This window comes from Carettochelys insculpta, chromosome 1, assembly GCF_033958435.1.
Source record: "Carettochelys insculpta isolate YL-2023 chromosome 1, ASM3395843v1, whole genome shotgun sequence".
In the NCBI taxonomy this organism is placed as follows: domain Eukaryota; kingdom Metazoa; phylum Chordata; order Testudines; family Carettochelyidae; genus Carettochelys; species Carettochelys insculpta.
In genome coordinates this window covers 44,613,474-44,634,151 of record NC_134137.1, presented here as the reverse complement: position 1 = coordinate 44,634,151, position 20,678 = coordinate 44,613,474, and the positions used below count along the sequence as shown (strand labels likewise).

Genomic DNA, 20,678 nt, shown 5'->3' with positions numbered 1-20,678 from the left:
TGAAACCTTTGCCGCAGGGGCATAGATTTTCCTCCCAGCAGCAAGCCCCCCAAAATCTTTCCCACCTTTAGGGCCCTCATCATGTGCAAACCAGTCCATGGTGCTGCCTGGCAACATGGGCCACACTGAACGGCAGGCACGTCCTTTTACTGGATCAGGGGCTAGCCATGTGATGTGGTTGGGCACAGGAAGGCCCTGAGTGCGTGAGACTTGTGGGGAGGGAGGAGCTGCCCTGAGAACCACAAAAGTTTCTCAACTTTTCATACAAGCACAACTCCCACAGCCTAGCTGCCATGTGGGGTGGTGGGGCAGGGGCTGGCGCAAGCACTGAAAAAGTCCGGGTGCTCAGCTTACAGAACCATGAACTCCATGCTTGGGGCTATTTTTAATGGATAGGTGCACTCATGAAGTGATAAAGAAAGAAAGATGCTTCTTAGCCTCTCTTACAAGCATGATCCCACAGGCTAGCTGCCATAGGCTTCCTGGTGCCCAAATCAACTTCAGGGCTTTCTGTTACCTAATTCCTACACCCCTGGGGAGCAGCAGAGATGGAAGCAGCCAGAGCAGACAACAGTGGACCATTGTGGGATAACTACGGGACACCTCTGGAAGCTCGTGAAGTTTATTAAAAGACGTGGAGTTTCCACATTAAACTTATTTCGAACTTTTAAATTAGAACTTGATGCTATGTTGAGTTGCTTCTCACAGTGTTGTAATATTGACATTAGCGTAGCCTAAAATCAACCTAATGGTATTTACAGTGAAGACAATGACGTTGTAAAAATCGAGCTAACTGCCTTAAATTCAATTTTACCATGTAGTATAGACATAGCCTTACTTTCCACAGGTAGTGTTTAAAATAAATAAAAAAAGATAGTTATTCTGATAAAGTAGAAATGTATATTTGCAAAGGGTGTGTGTCACTGTTAGAAGTTTTATTTAGTTCAATGTGACATTTCACAAGAATGAAACTGTGCTTTAATTATAACTATTGTAATTTAGTATCTAAAAAGCTTTGTGTTTTTAAAAAGTAAAGCCTTTAGATTTTCTATCAGAACTCGGAATTCATCTGTCTGAAGTTACATAAAATGTTTTTAAAAAGGGTACAGAATACAGTTGCACCATTTTAGTGTGAGCACTCTAATACAAATAAGCATTTCTTTAACAATAGTTTTGGTAACAATATAGGCACATAGCGGCATGTAAACTACACGTAACAACCAGAACAGCAAAGGCACAATCTGGATTTTTTACCTTTCAAAGTGATGTTTAATTTACAAACAAAAATATTGTTCTTATACTTCATGCAAAAGTTTTACATTTGTACTTAACAGCACAAAACCATTACAGAAATGCTGTCATCTGGTAAAACAGGACATTTAAATAAAAGATAGCAGCTCTTTGCATGGAGGAACTAACGTGGATTGGGGGCAATGTACAAAATTCCACTTCAAAGGTTTTAGACTGTTTCAAATCTGTGAGCATCCTTTTCTTTACAAAAGTATTGTCTGGCAACAAAGTAATTACAAGTTTTCTAATTTATTGGTAAGTACGTATTTTCCTCTATGTGTACACAAGACGACCTCAAAGGTTATCAGTAAAACTATCGATTGTTTCTCCAATATAAAAGTAGTTTTTTAAATTTTAATATAAACTATGCTTTCAGAGCAAACTTAGGCATGACCTAAAGGGACCATAAATGTAGCTGCTAGCTTATTCTCAACATGAAATCCTAAGGATGACTTTACTCCTTTATCCACCAACAATAAAGCAGCCCTTGGCAATTCAAGGTTAAGTCTGTAATGCAGCAACTTTGAAGTTAATTCTGCCCACTGCTCTAAGAACATGACAGCTCTGCATTTTACATAGAAATATTACCATTAGGACAAGTAGAAAATTCTTGTTTACAAATGAAGATCTTTGTAATTACTAAAAAACATTTTTTTTCTAATTTTCTTAACTAACTCTTATATGCACCATTCCACATTGTGGAAAAGCAGAAATATGCAGTCTGGACTCACTCCACGAATCAAAGAAAAAATGGAATTACAGGTATTGGCACAAATACTTACATCTACACCTGTACAAAATAAACCTGACAACCCTGTCCTACCAATTAGAGTAGAACATTCATCTTCTATCTATCAGGTACTTTCAACTACATATTGCCTGATTTAATGTGTCAAGATGGGAACACAATCTGAGAACAGTAGATATGCCAAAAGTTCCAAACTGCTTTATCAGTCTCTAAAATGACAGGAGGAACCAGAAGTGTGTCCAAAGAGTTCAGTAAATAATCATTATCCTTGGAGCTCCATGAGGTCACTGCAACTGCACTCTGTATGCGCCTATTAGCAATTTTACCTGTAAGAAGGGGAAAAAGATCTTCAAGTAAGTGTCCGTATGATCTGGTAAACAGGAAGGTGGTGGAAACTTGCTAGTAACTGACGAAAATGGAGTTTATACAATCTGTACTTGGGTAGATCAGTGTTTTTCGGATTCAGTCTAAAATGAACAGGCTGAAAACCACAATTCCAAGGAAAATACTAAACTGCATTCTGCAGAACCTTTAAGCATCCTCTGTTCACAAAGCACCTTGTAAATAAGCACATGCCAAACCTCAATCAGGATCTTCCACAGAATTACCCTCCTTTAGCGTGGTAGGCAGCAATCAGCTTTTAGAACAGCTTTTTGGATGAAATGTTTTTTGATAGATGTTTTTTGATAGAGATGTTTTTGAGGAGAATCTTGGTATTCTGTGGTGCTAGAGAGGACAAGAACCACAACTACACCTTCCAAAAGTGTTATTAGGACAGGATCAACCTAGGATTACTCTTGTAGTGACTTTTGTGACTACTGCAGGAACCATCTGGCAGCATCCACAGACTTCTATGCTTCAAAACGAAAATGCACACCCTCTGGTCAATGAATGGTCCTGGCAGCTGCTATTGAACTTTCCATGGCCCTGACACCAGTTACACCAGTTTAACAAAAGATGGCTGGTATTTTCTCTGTGCACAGCATGTCACTGAGCTCACATCCAGCAGTGGCTATCTTTACCTGCTCCTTATTACTGACCTAGTGCACGCTATTTTGCAATATTTAGCTTGAGTGCAATTTTAGCACTTCATTCTGGGGTATGAATTACTCTGGCTATTGTTAATGATGGAAATATTTCCATCTTCAAAGTGAATCTCATCAGTACAGTCCCTAAGTGACTTTTGGTAACGTCACAGATACAGCGATAGAGGAGCTGAAACAGACTGGCAACTGAATTGAAGAAAGGCACTGAAGAACACAATTTCACATTTATAGGCCAATGCTGTAATTTGGAGTATTGAGACTCGTGGAGGAGAAAGATGAACTTTTTGTCAAAATGAAGTTGCTCTACCCCCACCTCTCATTATATTCATTTTGTATAGAGAAGTATGTCTCACCTTGGCAGCAGGTGCTTCTGTCAACCGTATAAAAAGCTTGTTAAGGCCTGTAACAGGACTGAAGGAATAAATAAAGTGACTATCCTAAAAGAAAAAAAATTACAATAAGTTAATGTGGGTGTGTGGCAAACACTTCGGCATTACACCTCCAAATGCCCAGAGAAGCACTGAGAGACTGGAGTTAAGAACTTCTCATCCGTAACTATAAACAACTGGAGTTTTGGGAAAATTAATTCCATGACAACTTTAATTAAGCTCTTTGGTGCAAGGGCCTCATTCTCTGTTAAGAAACCAAACTAGGGAATGTGATCACCAATGAAAGGTCGAGTAAAGAATCCAAGTTTAATTACTGCAAATATCAGAATACTTAATGCAAAGCAGTTTAACTATGTTCTTTCATGGCTAGGAGACTGGGATTCTTGAGCTTTTGAAATTTTCATGTCACTGATTGATGCTGACCAGAAAAGGCATTAAGATGGAGTTTGCTTATCTCCAGCTCAACTCCCTGCAGATATGCTTCATCTGGTACCCTGAATTTACTCGCCTTGAAGACAGGAAAATGGGAAGATTTTATGGTCATTTCTACGGTAGTTTCTCTAGCAATCTTTCAGAACAATTACAAAAACAAAAAAAGAAACTCTGCAATTTACTTAATATATTATGTATTATATTAATACAATATATTAAAAGGACAGTCCCAGCATGTTTGTCATCACAAAAGTATACCACAAATGTACAGGGGTGACAAGTTTTGTTTTTTTGTAGACATGCACAAAAGCAGATTAGTTAAGTGAACTATACATACCAAAAACACAGGAAGCTGGAATTTATCATTTAAAACGACAGCCTGAACACTGCATGGTCCACAGAGCCGAGCAATGACTTCTTTAACAAAGAAGTTTGAATGGAAAACAAATAGAAGAATTCCAGATCCTAAAGGGAGGACAATTAGATCACGTTTTCCTTTATGAAATTTACTGAGCTGAAATTAGGTTTATGGTTGAAAACAGTGACACCTTCTCCCACCCCATTTCCTGAAATGGCAAAGGGAACCTAAAACTGGATTTCTTGTTCCTTTTTACCTCATCTCAGCAGCTCCAGTGCAGCAATTCTAATGGACACCACCACAGCCATGTACGACATCAACTGGCACTACATGCTCTGTTCAGAAGCTCTGCATTTGTAGGAGCTCTGCATAGCCCACTCTATCCACTTGCAGGTGTCCTATCTTCTGGGCGTCCAGAAGCAGTTGGTGGACCACCTCTGTCAACAGTTCCTTGCTCACGAGTGGTCAATCTGCACGGATGTCCTTAGCTCCGTCTTCCACTTCCAGGGCTCTCTCTGGCTGGACCTCTTTGCATCCTGTGGCAATTGCGAGTATACCCACTTCTGCTCCTTCTGGGGCCTCAGTCTCAGCTCCTTAGCAGTCATATTGCTCATTCCATGGATTCCAAGGCTACTCCAGACCTTCCTCCCTCCCCCCCGGTTTCCCCTTGCACAAGAAGCGCTCCTCGAGGTTCACAGGGACTGTGCAGACATTGTCCTGATAGCCCTGGCTTGGGCTCGTCAGCAGTGATACCCCATGCTGATGGAGTGCTCCACGCTTCTGCCCATTCAACTTCCCCTGCTTCCACACCTCATCATGCAGAACCAGGGCTGCCTCTGCCACCCAGATCCTCGGTCCCTTCACCTCACGGCATGGTGGCTTCATAGCTGAACCCTGCTGAGGAGGTGTGCTCGGAGCCAGTGCAGCACACCTACCTCAAAGAGAAACGAGCAATACAGCTCCAAGAACAGTTAAAATGGTAACCGTTTCCCCTAACGGATGTGTGTTGTGAAGAAAGGTCCTGACTAGCAAATACAAAGAAGGCCTCGAAAAATATTACAAGGCCAAAATGAATGATGTAGTGAGGATGTCAAGTTCAAAAAGTAACTAATAAAATAAAGTGAAATTTCTGAAAAAAGGAATTTATGGTTAAGTTAGTTTTGTGTAATACCACACACTGTTTTAATTGCAGATGAGAATCTAATCTTACCTTCTGGTATATTCTGTGGGGGTTTATAGTTGAAATCCATAGAAAAATCTGGTCCTTCACATAGACGATGACATGCAATTGGAAAGATGGGCTCCAGCAAGGCAAGGCGAGCTTCAAAGTAATCCCTAATTGCATCTTCTGCTACTCTTGAGATCCTAAATATGCATATAAATGATGCTTATAGTCGATTTAGATGAACGATATGCTCTTCTAGATAAGGATATTATTACTGTACAGAGATTACCTTCAGTAATGGATGCACCAGTTATTGGGGCACAGAAGGATTCTAGAAGGGAAGATTTAGCATGTCTAATTCCAAAAACAAATATGTCCTGCGCTACATTTAAGAAGAGGCATATCCCAACTCTTGGAAGTGAAGAGCTGCTACCAAATTTAACGAGAGATCTCATCTGGCTGTGAGATTTGCCTGCTTAGATCAAGTCTGTAGACGTTAATTACCATAAGAAGCTTGACACAGGGGTACTGCAGAACCTTAAAAAAATTCAAACTGACAATACATTAGGAAGGTTCTCCAAAAGAAAAACAAAATCTCTCCAAAAGGAAAATGCTCAGCCCCTTCACAACAACTCCATGGCCAGGCAAAGACTGCATCTCCACCTGCAGTGTTAACTGTGGTGATCAACACCTTGCTGGCTGATGTGTTGCTTCTCTTGTCTGAGAACAGAGTTCCCAATCTGTGTTGAGCAAAAATTATATTTAAGAGCAGCAAGACTCCTACTGAAGAGTTTATTTGGGTAGTGACTCTAATGAGCAAGTCAAGACAAAGCCCTTCTACTGGCAGCAGACAACTGAAGTGTAACAGGGAAAGACAGCATCTGTCAATACCACTTAGCATTTCAGACCTTTAAAGGTAGTTACTGAACACTGATGTAAAACAGGCAGAGGTAGAGAGTGGGGGGGAAATGTTGAAACAAATTATGTTAAATGACTTAACCCAGGCTGGGGTGGAATTAGAACTCAGGGGGTTTTGGTTCTCAATTTTATAGATTCTCATTTTAATTTATTTGCTTTAAATTATTTCTGTCCAGTGGCCAGCCTCAGCTATCACAGACTGGGAGAGATTATCTCCAGAACTCAAACTAAAACCACTTGTTTTATCACAAGGGACCTAGACGTAAAAGAATGCTCTTGATTTGAAGTACTTTGAGGATAAGAAAGGGCCTAGTTTGCTTGATATTTGTCTATTTGTTTAGTTTTACTTGTTTCTTTCTTCCCCTCTGCCTAGCAATGCTGCAGTATATTTGTCAACTAATAATAAGCAGACAAAAAGGACAGGTGTAAATAACCGATAAATTTAGAAAGATTTTTATTTCTATACCATCTCCCTTCTCTTCATAAGGTCGTGGTTTTATACTGAAAAACATGTCAACCTGGGGATTATCTTCATGGGTTTGATCAGCACCCAGCAGGCTGTAGGTGGTATTGAATAACTGTGACTGCAGACCTCTATACAGGAACATTGTTAAAAAATGAAATCAGGGGTTCTCAAACTGTTACGCATACCCCTGTGAGTACATAAAAGACATCTCTGGGGGACACGCAGGAGAAACTGTGTACTTTCATTTATTAATTTTATGCTTTCAAAATAGGCTGCTGACAAAACTTTGAAACTCTGGGATTTGGTTATATAAAATATGGTAGCGAAGTACTTCAAGATACACAGAGAACAGACTGATGTACAAAGCCTTCACCTTCCAGCACGATATAGCATAGGTTCAGTTGCCCGGCAACTGTTCAGCCTGTTAGCTCTGGCTTATGGGGGAGGAGCTGTTCTGTTGAACACATGGCACTGTAACTATATCTGTCAGTAACAGTGAAATATGGACAGATGGCTAAAAGACAGATAATGTTAATAACCACGCAGTGCTATCAGTGGTGAAAAGGATAGTAAAACATGAACAGCTGGTAGATGTGGAAGGGGGAAACACAACAAAAAAAAAGCTTGAGAACCTCTGCATTAGCCCAGGCTGCTAGTCAGCGGTCTCCTCATTCTGCATTTTTATTCAGTATTTCAAAAATGGTTGGGCTGCCCATCCATATATGATTTTGGGATCACTAACTTTTTTCTGTGCCATTTTTCCTAGCATCTCTCTCATTTTCTACTCAGCGACTTAAGCCAAAAGTCATGAAGCATGCGAGAAGTTTTAGACAATAAAGAACCATCAAGACTACTTACGTTTCCAAGTGACACTTGAGCAGGTCGTACACTAGTACATTATTACATTGTTTAGCAAAATGAAGTGCGCTGTTCTGATGCTTTGACAAAATGTTGCAATCTGCTCCACTTTCAATCATAAGTCGCACAATGTCAGAGTTTCCTCTCTTACAAGCCTACACAGGAAAGGGGAGACACGTACACTTGGGAAGTAGCAAAATACTTTGTAATCAGCACTGAGTTACAGCAGAACCTGTACTTTAAAAAGTAATTGGGGATTGAGGAGTTCAAAAAACTGAACTCAGAATCACAACAGATTTACAAGTTACATTCCAATACTTCTAATTCTTCTTGCGTTACAAAGTCTCTTACTTATAAGCTTATCATGTGTCACCTATATTATTTAAGATTCCCTATAGGTTATACAGAAAACATAAATTTCACTTACCATGGACAATCTAACCCTAGCACGAGAAATCAAACACATGGATTTCCTTGTGAGAAGATATGTCACTGGATATAACATTACATATAGTATATCTGGCTAAGTGGTCATCCCTGGGCATATGCAATGTAATTGTTACCACATCAGTCCCAAGATGTTGGAGAGAAAGTGGGGTGAGGTAGTCATTTTCTGGACCATTTTTTACTAGTGACAGAGAGATGCTTTCAAGCCAAACAGAACTCTTCTTCAGGCCTGGGAGAGGTACTCCTAGCATCCCAGCAAAATGCCAAGTGGAACCATGTGACCTATCAGTCATACTCAAAGGGTTTGTACAACATTTTCAGAAGACAAGCCTTGAAGTTAAAATTTATTACTCTGCTAGACACAAAATCATGGATTCAGTAGAACCATGGATTTGAGCAGATTCATACAACTGAATTTATGATTTTTATCCTATGGCTGCAGACGTATTACAATGGGCCACTCTATCTTGAACAGTCCCTTAACAATAAGTGCTTGCTAATTATGTTACACAATCTATTCTACCTTGCATTTGTTGTGATGTGCATGAAGGCATATTTCAAGGAGCCACTTTTTGGATCTTTTGCCTTCCTGCTGAGAACCAGACTGGCCTGCAATCCTTGACTCGCATCCTCTTGATCAGGGAAATGGGGGAGGAAAACCAGCCTGCATTTTAACCCACGTGCAGATAACATGTGTTTTTGGTTTATATACAACTTTAGCATTATGTCACCATTTAGTAAGAGATGCATTACAACACTGGGTGAAAGATTACTGCACTGACGACTTTGATCTGAGAGATATGACAATGCAGTAGATCTTTGTCTTATGTTTAAAGCCTAAAATGTGGTTTGAGAAAGGTGACCATAGAAACAGACCAGGGCCAATGACATACCTGTACATAACCACATGCATCATCCTATAATATGTTTGCCAAAACACTTGAGTATTAGACAATATCAAAACAATGTCAGGAAACACTGCATTTACCTTCATTAAAGCAGTTTCACCATTAATCTGCTGGACATTAAGATAAGCCCCAGCCTCCAAAAGAATAGCCACTGTGGTTAGGAAGTTCTTAGAAAAAAAACAGAAAAGAACAAATAAGCTTTGAAATATTTTTAAATTTAAAACAATAAGCTAAAATACACTAGTAAAATATTAACCATTTGTAAGACCCTAAAATAAGGCAACCATGTGGTACTGCTTTGCTTCTGGAGGTCAGGTTTATACACAAGCTTTTAAACATATCCACCACCCACCTCTCATTCCCCCCCATTCCTCCACACCCAAAAAAGTAATGAACAGAAGGGTCTTTGATACTGAATGAAGACAAAATAATTCTTCATGAGCTGCTAACTTCCACAAGAAAAAGACAATTACCTGTTCTGTAACTCGTGTTCTTTGAGATGTGTTGCTCATGTCCATTCCAAGTTGGTTGCGTGCTGGCACATGTCCACTCGTCGGGAGCTTTTCTGCCCCGGCCAGCAGCCATAGGGTTGGAGCAGCGCCAGTACGGCAACCAATATATGTACCACCTGCTCAGTCCTCCTTGCTGGCTACTCCGACAGTGGGGAAGGGGGGTGAGTTTTGGAATTGACATGAGCAACCTCATCTTGAAGAACGCCAGTCTGAGTGATTGCTCATGTGCATTCCAAATTGGGTGAATACACGCCAGTTGTCTAGGAGATGGGGTCGGAACCCCGGAATGACTGTAAGATAGCCCTGCCCACCGCAGCGTCATCTCTGACATACTGCGTTAGTGCATAATGGGGCCATGAAACTGTGTATTGATTACCAGGCGGCTGCCCTGCAGATAACTTGGACAGGAACATGCGCTAAATATGCCACAGAAGACATATGCACCCTGGTAGAGTGCGCTCTGATTAGGGGGTGGGGGGGAACCCCCATGAGCTGATAAAAACTCTTTAATGCATGTCACTATCCAGGAGGAAATCAGCTAGGAGGAGACCGGAAGGCCCTTCATCATGTCACCTCGGCTCTCAAGAGATTAACAAACATCTAATAGTAAAACTATTTACATATACTTGACTATTTACACTACAAAATGAAGCTACTAGCTAATTAATGAAGAGAAGATAAGAGAACTATAACAACCAGCAGCACAGCGAGAAGGAACTGAGTGGAGGGTGGGTTGGGCGGTGCATATAATCGGTCACCATATCAGTGCCACTGCAGCGGCGCCGCTCCGAACTTAAGGCTACTGGCTCGGGCAAAAAAAGCTTCTGACAACTGGGCACGTACCAGCTCACACCCAATCTGGAATGCACAGGAGCAACACATCTTGAGGAAGAATGGCTGATGCTTCGTTACATAAAACTTTACAGTAAGATGTTTTATCATTTGAAGTTTGAAATAAGAAAATATCAGTTTACATTAACACAGCAATAAAATGATGAACTAAAACCTGTTTTGTCATAGGAATACTGCTGCCTGCCTTACTGGTAAGTCTTAACAAGTAGCAGTTTGATAGCTACACTTTTCATAGATTTGTACTGTATCAGATTGTCTTCGTTAACTGCATATAGAAATATCAGCAGCTAAAAGTCAGCAGTCAACTAACCAATATGAATAGCTGGCACAGGTACAAATTTGGAACAAATACTTCAATTGACTAGCTGGAGCAACCTGAAGAGTCTGAACTTGAAGCAAAAAAGGCCCAGATATAGGATTACAATTAAAGGAAACTAACCTTTTCAGCGGCATGTATCAATGCAGTTGTTCCATTTTTTTGTCTACAATTGACTTTAGCTCCTTTCCTAATCAGGAGGCGGAGGAGGTCGTCATGCCCTCCCGCAGCAGCAAGCATCACTAGAGTCATTCCACTTGAATCCTGCAAAAATTGTTTACTTTTAGTCACAAATCTACAGAGAGGAGCCTGTTCACATTAACTACCTGCAAATATACCAGTTATACCACAGATCCATGTAGGTTGGACAGGTTGGACCATGATGATTGTCTCTGAAATGTGCTAGACTCTGATAGCTCAAAGCTGCTGCAAAGTTCAGGGACACCACCATGGGTCATCTCTGTTCAAAAAGAAAGAAAAGTCACAACGTATGTAAATGGACTGCGGGGAGGGAGGGTGAGTCATGGAAATGCACTATGACCAAGCCACATTCAAGTTTTACAGCATATAGTTGTTTGCAACAGAACTGACACCCTGCCCCCCCATCCACCCCAAAGAGTTAACCTGTCTTAAAGGAAATGGAGAAGAGATCAAGAACTATTTAAAATACCCCATATGCAACCATATGTAATAAACTAGATTTAAAAACCAAATATCTGAAAATTAGTTCCTACTTACCTGCCATTTTTGAGTCTAGGTTTCTATTTAAGTGCATTTGTAATATTTAACTATACACAGATTTGCTTACCAACTGCAAATGTGAACAGTTTAATGTGAAGTGCTCTGTGTAAAGTCTCCTCTTCCAGACACTGGATTCATACAAAATTTACCTTCAATACCTCTTTACAGAGATTACCTCTTGATCCAGATTATATTCTTCATTTGAATTAAGTGCCAACTTCACTGTAACGTAGTCTCCATTTTTAACAGCATCCCTCAGTAGAGCTGAAAGAAAATTCATTTAATTGGGACATTGACTTTAGAACACTAGATAAGAAATTTCCCCCCTCTTCCCAAAAATTACTTACTACTTGATATTGGTTCTGTTGAAGAACGAGTCTCATCTTCTCCATCCAAATGCTTCTGAAAGTCTTCCAGGGTCAGCCATTCCAATTGCATGTCCATGCCCAAACTCAAGACTTGCTGCCTGCCATCTATTATGCAACCCACAAACAAAATTATACTTGGTGGTTACACAAAACAAGTAATCTCTGCTGTCTACCTTGAGTGGAAATACAACCTGCACAGAATCTTGCACATTTATTTTTTCAGAGCCAAACTGGACACAATGACCCATAGGAGGTAAAACACGAAGTAATCCTACATTACAAATTGGTACAAGCATTCATTAACCTGACTGGATAAAAGAAGAGCTAACCACTGAATATATGCACAATGACTTCACTGACAGGAACTATTTGTTTGGCCCAGGAATTTTATCAGAGCAAAAGCCATCCGTAGTTACTTTTCCTCACACTTCCTTAAAATTTTTTTTTTTTTTAGCTTTTTCACCAAACTCCAAAAAAGTTTAAGAAATGAAATAACCTTACATAACACTACATCTTTTAAACACTATTACTGGACACGGTAATGTAATTTACAGCTCCTCTACTGTCTGATGGCCATCAGACACAACTTCCACAAACACTAGAAAATAATGTCGGAAAGCTACCACAATTTTTCCAGTTAACTGAAGGGGGAATGGCACTGCCAAGTATGGCAGGTGCCAGTTAAGCAATTTGTCCAGATTGTTAAGTGCCAGATAAAGTTTTTAGTGTATATTGTTTTAGGAGATATCAGTGAAGCTAACGCTTGTTTAATCCTATTTTAACACCATGTAAAAGAACACTTCATTTCAGCAGGTGTTAGTACCGGTTTGTGTAATATCTAAGCTAATTTGTCCAGAAGCTGTTCATTAAGTTATGCTTCAAATTTCTTAGACCACAAAGTAAAGAGATCAAACTCTACAGTTAGGACTATGCTATACTCTCTGTAGACTACTGCAGAATCCTTTCAATGTATATTCTTTGCCAAGACTCCAGTGCTGGGTGTCAGTTGAGAAAGAGTGACTCCTTATTTGAAACTAATGAGAATGGACAGTTACAGCCATACATCTTTGTATAACTTGGCACAGTTCAACTTTTGCACCTCAAGTCTCACTAGGCATGCCAAAATTTCCCTGGACTTCTTTCACTACTTACCAGAACTCTCCTCCATTTGACACACACTGTCCAACACTTCCCGGTCACCTTCTGCAGCAATGTAAGTCCAGGTATCGGTCTCATCCCTTATGCTCCTCCTGTCCTTGTATGATTGTTTATTTTCTTTTGATTTTAATTCCTCTACGAATTTACAGTCTACAGAAGAGTCCTCTCTTTTTCGGTTATTGTCAGAGAATTCGTTTTTTTCATCTGAAGATGAGTTAAACACATCAAATGCACTTTTGTTCTCCTTCAAACCTAGAATACAAATGAGAGATGTTTAACGAGAATAACTACATACACAAACCATCGAAGATTATTCAATAATAGACCCCAGTTGGTCCTTGGCTGAAAGACAAACTCTAAGGAATTCTTTTTTTATTTAGCTTCTAGGTTAACAATAACGATACCTGGAACCATGTTACCAGATCACGCACGCATGTGCAAGAGCCAATTCAGTGAAGATTATTTACCTCCAATTATCCCCCGCAAGTCTGAATTCTGACCTGGTAGTGTGCCTGATGGGCTGGGATGTACCCAGCAAATTCTCCATGCTGGATGAGGGAGGTGCAACCTTTAGAAGTGTAATATGTAAATACAGTCAATTATTTCATATCTGGCATTATAATATCTGGAACTCTCAAATAACCGGCATTTCAATCACACGCAAATTTTAGTTAACTTTTCCGTAAATATAGTATAGTGAAAGTAAATACAAATAAATACAGCAAATCCAGGGTAAGTTTACAGTGTACAATACTACAGCTGGTAAATTAAGTACCCTGCATACATTTATTTGTTTCTTAATATCTAAACTTGTTTTTCTTTAGTGTTATGCATTGCTAGGTATACCCCCTACTAATCAGAATAGCTGTCAACCTCCCAGTTCAGGGCTGCCAGATATGAAAGAATTTACTGTATATTGCTTCTTTGGGAATTACTTCCCAATATTTCTAATTAGTATTTTTAAGGTGCACATCAGGGGGCCACTCCACAAATTTTGTAAGTCGGGAGGCTCCAATCCCCTAGAAGGAGCAGGGTCTTGGGCAGAAGGAAGGAGAGACACTTTGCGTGAGAGAGAGAGACTTTGTGACACAGACTGTGTGACCGAGCAGTGTGCTAGCTGTTGCTGCATGACATGTCTTGTGCTGGGAAAGCTGTCCTGCCCTGCTGTCTCCCTCACTCTGAAGAGATGGGGTATACGGGTGGACAAGTGTGAATGTGCACAAGAGAGCTGGCTGCTGGAGAAATCTTAGCAGCAGTGCACTGCCTTTTAAGAGGGGCACTCATCTCAGTCACTTACCATACTTCAGACTGGAGCAGCTCCATTGTAAGTGTCCCTGTCCCTGCTCTGCAGAGATGGGATATAGGGCAGGAAGACATTGACTTCAGTACTCCTCCTCCCTCCCTTGCCCCTTCCCCTACTTGCAGGACATAAGGTGCGGGGAGGGGCAGCTGAACACAGGCTGCCTGCATGCTTTGATAATCAGCTGACCAAGCCACACAGAAATGCTGGGCAGGCTGGATTCAGATCGCGAGCCATATATTGCACCCCTTGCAGTACATTCTAACTGATTTAATAATTCAATTATTTGCTTCCCCTTGCAGAGAATTCTGACCTCAGCAAGACAGGTGTATTTAACACTGTTTACCAAAGTACATATGACCTTAACAACGACTCGTTATTGTTTACAATTAACATTCATTTGTTCCCCACACCTGGGGGGACACTTTTTCAGGGCCCATGCAGAAGTGACTAGACCTGTGGTGACCAGCACACTAGCCACATATGGTTATTTGGCCAATTGAGTGTGACTAGTTGGCTTGAACAATATATTTTCAGAATAACGTGACTAGTTCGCTATAGCAGTAGCCACTATAGCGTCTACTGCTTCAGAACTAGTTGGACACCGTGGGACTAGATGTTTCATGGGAGAAAAATGAACAATCATGCCAATACTGCTGCAAGGTAAACCCTGACCGAGGATATTGCTAATCCTTGCTCTTTCAGGTACAGTTGGTAGTCAAGAACAAACTGCAGTGACAACCAGGTGAGTAACACTTTACCTTTGAGAAGGTCCGAGGAAAACTACTTCCATTTTAAAAGGAGGGTTTTTGCTTCCTAAGAGAACCTGAATGTCCTGCTCCTGGTCACTCAATAGAGACACCTGAGGCTCAGGTGGAGTAGTTAACTGTCGCCCTGGGAGATCAGATCCTGGAGTAGAGGAAGAAGGAATGGAGTTGCCACAGAAAGGACAGCGGAGAACCCAGGGCTGATAGGACCAAGCCAGGGCTATTAAAAGTGATTTGCACCTGTTTGATATTCAGGATAACTTTGTGCACAAACAGGAGGGAAACCTTCGTACAAGGGACCCATCCCTGGTAGCAGAAGAGCCTGTGTCCTGTAAGACACATACTTCAGTAAGTATTCGTAAGGCTACGGCCTACGAACACTGAACTGATAAATGGCCCAACAGAAAATACCAAGTATCGGAGCTGAAAATGACTGTTTAAGGGTTGGTCCTGTGGTTAGAAACTCCCAACCACAAAACTGTACAAAAGTCTAATCACAGAAGTATCATTGCAACAAACTGATGTACACAACAGGTACATGAGCTACATTTCTCACATACCTAACTACAAGAGGGCCATGGTAATAAACTGAAATGCATCATAAGTTAAACTGATATACTAACCTACAGAAGGGCATTCCAACATTAGTAGAGTGAGGATGTACAAATAAGGAAAAGTGGAAATACTAATAAAGTGCTTCTGTGCATAGGCAGCACTTCATTAAGCAAATGAAGAACGGCAGCACTTCATTAGTAAAATCCCAGCACCCTAATTACCACCCTTCCTTCAAAGGAAGGTGGTAGTGTAGACAAGCCCATGCATGAAACAGTGAAATGAGTGCATCATATTATAAAAGTTGCACACCGGCCTAGAGGCAGGAGGAGGAGGAGATGTAGTCGTGATGGCCTCTTGTGATGAGGGGGAAGGTGAAGAGGATAGCCAACCTTTCAGTTTATTCTAAAAGGAATGGCGTGAGTACGGACTGAACCTCTCTCGTTTGGCACTCTCAGGACCTGACTGGTACCGGATGAGAGAATTTAGCAGATGACAGGAGGTCAATATTTTCCAGCACATTAACACTTCCACTGCTTACTGGGCTCTTAGAAGACATTTAGGTGTAAATTACAGCTAAACAACAGCACAGAATGCAGAGCCAGTACTGGTGGCTGTAAACACTTCATGGGATCACGGGAAACTTGGACCATACCCATGGTAAGTGGTCGTCTGGCTAACTAAAATCAGGCCGCGTTATGGAGTTTGCCAGATAGAGTTCTGGATTAGAGAGGTTCAGCCTGTATTATAGATGTGCACATGTACATTCTGTAGTTAGTGTTTTTCAACCTTTTTAAAAAAAACTTATAAATACCCCCAGTAACCCACAATTTTTCAGACATGCAATTTCTTTTTCTACCATTGCAATACATTTGTTTAAACAACTTAATTGTACCTGGCTGGTTGGAAGAAACTGCCTATAGGCAATAAACTTTGCCATTGTACTTTTAATTGTGCAAATAGGATAAATAAAAAAAATTACATGAACACTAAATAAGTCCAATTTTTATTCATACAAATGTATATATTTTTATGCAAACCAATGAAAAGTGATAAATGAAATTACAAGAAAAATTATTATTGATGTAATGCTAAATTTGAGCTTATTTGGATGGAATTAAATGTTCAAAGCTAGGTTTCAAACTGCTAAGGGCCATGAATCAAGGCTTCTGATGTGGTTTCTTGTGTACTACCTTCTTCCAAATCTGCAGTTTTATTCCTTGTTTTCACAAGGAATCAGTCCATTTTAAACTCTTTCAGTTGTAATTATAAACACTAACCTAAATTGTACAAATAATTTTATCACTTACTTCAGATAATAAGCATAATATTCCAGAGCCAGGTACCTCCAGCTCCCTGCTTTAACCCAACCCCCCCGAGTCAGACAGCCCCCAAGCCCTCCCCACCCCTTATTTTAACTCCATCCCCCATCCTTCAGAACCTGGCACCCCACCCTGGGTGTAATCCAATGTTGCAACTCTGACACCATCACCGCAGCCATGCACTTCTCCCTCACTTTCACTGAGTCCATAGTGGTCTTAATAACAGAGGGGTACACTCCATGGGCCCACCACGAGCAGGATGTCAAGACTATGCGAGGACCCTTACTACTTCCACCTGTAAGACAAACATTTTGGGCAACCATTTTCAGGTTCCTGGTGTGTCTTACAGTCATCATGGAAAGGTGACACGCCTCCTCCCAACATGGCCTCATCAGCAGAGAAGGGCCCTGATACCAACCGAGAGCAATCCTTCTTAGCTTCCGTTCCAATCAGATCACATAGTATCAGAATTCCTGATATTTGGCACTGAGCTGCTCAGTATCGGAGCCCAGAAAAGGTGCTTCCCTGAGCGACAGTGGTGCCCCTTTTGGAAGTCTCTGATCAGTAGCCCCTTGACTGTCAGGAAAATGCCCATTAGTTAAAAAAAGGCCACTACGCTGGGCACGTAGTGCCCACAAGGCAAGTGGGCAGTGCCCACAAGGCAAGAAAAATCTAATGACATTTCTGAGACTAGTTACAGCTAAGTAGGGATTGCTGGAGGCATGTCGACTCCTCAGACAGGAAGAGTACGATCCCACTGCAGAGGATGAGTACTCTATCTCTGGTGACCACAAGTAGTTTTCGCCAGTTCTGAGCTGGGGAAGACAGCAGTGGGACCAAATGGAGAATGTCTCTTTCAGTGGTACCAGGCCCTCAAAGGGTGATCAGTGGCTGCACGCTCCCTGTTGCCTGACGGCACTGTCAATGACTCTTGAACTGCCAGTGATACCAGCACCAGAAAGAATAGGTCTCTGGTAGAAACAAATGTCTTTGACGTAGATGGCACTGCAACAGTGTCAGTACAGTGCCAACCTTCCAGTGAGAGTGGGTCTGCTAAAGCCAGACTTGATAGTACACACAGAAAGGTGAGAGTCAATGGTATTAACAGGTGGGCTGCCACAGCAGGGGTGGCCTGGCATAGGTCACACTTCTGTCTGTCCTCTGTTCCTGCTCTCCCCGGGGATGAGGAACAACCCCTCTCAGCCAGCAGTTTCTTGTGCTTCTTTCTTGACATCAAGGATAGGGAAAGGTGCCGAGACTCGTGGTGGGAGGAGCACCACTCACCCATGCCAAAGTGCTCAGTGCCAAATGCGATTTACATGCCTCCACGGAAGACTTCGACACTGCCTCCATCAGCAGGGTTTTCAACCTGGCTTCCTGATCCTTCTTGGCATGGGGCTTAAAACCCTGGCAAATCTGGCAGGAGGTCCTTGGTTCAAGCATCGCTCCAGCACATCATACATCTGAAGTGGAGGTGTTGACTTTCTGGTTTACCTGTGAATGTTTAACTCCTGCTCTGCCTTACGTTTTGCGCACCACTCCACCTCGCCTCTTCTTACCCCCATCTACACCCCCCCCACATACCTACATCCTGCTGAACAGCTAATCATCAGCAGGTGAGAGGCACTGGGGATAGAGAGGAGCAGATCAGCTGGGTTGCCAGTGGGTACAGAGCACCTTTTCACCCACAGGTGCTCCAGGCTCAAAGCAGCCACACTCGGCACCTGTGATCTTTATACTGGTGGTGTGAGCACAAGGCACCAGAACTGATCCCAGTATCACTGAGGGGAAAATTTTCCAGCAACTTTACTTGATACATGCAATCATCAACAGCGGAATGCACATATGCAAGCACTTGAAATCATTATGGCTGGTTCTCTTTAGAGCAGCTTCCACATGAGGGGAGATGAAAATGATGGAGTTTTCAGCTTAGAAAAGAGAAAACTTAGGGGGGAATATGGCAAAAGGTCTATAAAATCATGACTGGCATGGAAAAAGCAAAGGTTAAACTCACTTCTCACAACACAGAAATTAGGGGTCACCAAATGAAATTAATAGGCAGCATGTTTAAAAACAAAACAGGGAAGTATTTCTTCACACAATGCACAGCCTGTGCAACGCTATACCAAAGGATGTTGTGAAGGCCAAGACTAACAGGGCTCATGGATGACAGGTCCATCAATAGCTATTAGCCAGGATGGAGAGGGATGGTGTCCCTAACCTTCGTTTGCCAGAAGCTGGGAACTGGCAACAGCAGAAGGAACACTTGACGACCATCTGTTCTGTTCACTTCCCCTGAACCCCATGGTATTGACCACTATCAGAAGAGAGAAAAATGGGCTATATGGACCTTTGGTCTAACCCAGTATGGCTGCTTTTGTGTTCTTAATTTGGAGCAAGGAACATTTAGGTTGTAGTAGTTAACCATGGGAATCAACTGCCTGGGAAGGTTGTGAAAAATAATTCATTCAAGGTTTTTTGGAGTAGGCTACACAAAAAACACTTGCCAAGAATGGTCTAGATAATACTTAATCTGGCCTGCAGGGGACTGGACTAGAAGACCTCTCAAGGTCCTGTGCCATCAGACACTTATGTGATGCTACGTTGGGTAAAAAATAATAATAAACCTAAATTCAAGACACGAATTTTGATCTTTTTTAAGGAAAGGATCTACTGGTGTTTTTCCTCAACCTAGTGGTATTAAGAGTTATGTCTGGAAGCCTGTGCGCCAGGCTTGGCAGTTCCAAAACATCACCTATCATTTCAGAACACGTTTTCATACAGTGTTACTAAGCAAAGTATTTCTCACAAAGTCACTGGCCTCCTATATTGCTTTAAATTAGTATCTGCTATCATGCTGAGCAAGAACTTTCTATGAGGCTTCAGAGCCATCAACTTACTCATACTTCGGAATGCAGTAACAGCCATCAAGAAAGTTGTCAATAGAGAAAACTCGGTAAACATTCCCCTAACATTCAAAAGGTGCATCTGCATGGTATGACGACTCTGGGAATTTCCAGGTTTAAAACATGATGTAAGCACACACAGTATATTCCTAAGACTATGAGAGGCAAATACACTTGACACTCCAAAAGGGAAAGAGAACAATCTGCAATTCAAGGTGAAGATACTTTTGACTTTAGTAGTTGGCTGTGTTTTAAGTCCTCAAGTATGGGATACAAAAAATACATCTAGAAAGAGAAACAGAGAAATTACAAAACCACCAAATGTTATGTCAAGAAATTGTTTTTACTTCTTAAAAAGCCACCAGAACCAAGGTACTAAAAGGTAGAATGAAGCTAACATTAAGTACAGTGTAAATGTAAATTCTCATAAGCATTCACAGAGGGACTCTATTCTATAGAGCCAGATAGGCTTTATGATCTAAAAGGTCTTCTGATCCCTCTAATTACACAAAACACTAGATTATAAAACTTACTTTTTAATCCCTTCTGTTCTTTTCTGCCTTTTTCTTCCTTTTCAGAGTCATACCGTTTTATGGGCTTTTCTTTTGCTTCATTTTTCTTTACTTCCTTTTCCTGGTAACGAAGGCAAACGATAAAATTAAAATGATATAGGGGATGTCTACACAGCAGCCTTATTCCAAAATACGCTTTTCTGAAATTATGCTGCCACACACAAAAAGCATTTCAAAACACTTCGCTATTTCAACATACTTCGTCTGAACACAAAATAGAGCTATTGGACACACCATAGCTTATTTAGAAATATGTGCTATTCCTCATGAAATGAGCTTTACCAATT

The 20,678-nt window shown here is 41.2% G+C and overlaps 1 protein-coding gene across 3 annotated transcripts in view; it reads right to left on the bottom strand.

The window, feature by feature from the left end:
• Positions 1 to 492: 492 nt before the first annotated feature.
• The window catches only part of MPHOSPH8 (M-phase phosphoprotein 8), a 35,270-nt gene continuing 15,084 nt past the window's right edge, over positions 493 to 20,678 (bottom strand). Inside the window, exons 4-14 of one of the 3 annotated variants that reach the window (XM_074985079.1) lie at positions 20,353 to 20,452; positions 12,967 to 13,224; positions 11,794 to 11,919; positions 11,622 to 11,710; positions 10,829 to 10,969; positions 9,106 to 9,192; positions 7,671 to 7,825; positions 5,474 to 5,628; positions 4,243 to 4,370; positions 3,438 to 3,521; positions 493 to 2,364 (exon numbers count right to left, since the gene is read on the bottom strand). In XM_074985079.1, coding sequence (XP_074841180.1) covers positions 2,323 to 2,364; positions 3,438 to 3,521; positions 4,243 to 4,370; positions 5,474 to 5,628; positions 7,671 to 7,825; positions 9,106 to 9,192; positions 10,829 to 10,969; positions 11,622 to 11,710; positions 11,794 to 11,919; positions 12,967 to 13,224; positions 20,353 to 20,452 — 1,365 coding nt within the window. In that variant the 3' untranslated portion in view covers positions 493 to 2,322. The other 2 variants (XM_074985088.1, XM_074985097.1) reach the window with 2 other exon arrangements.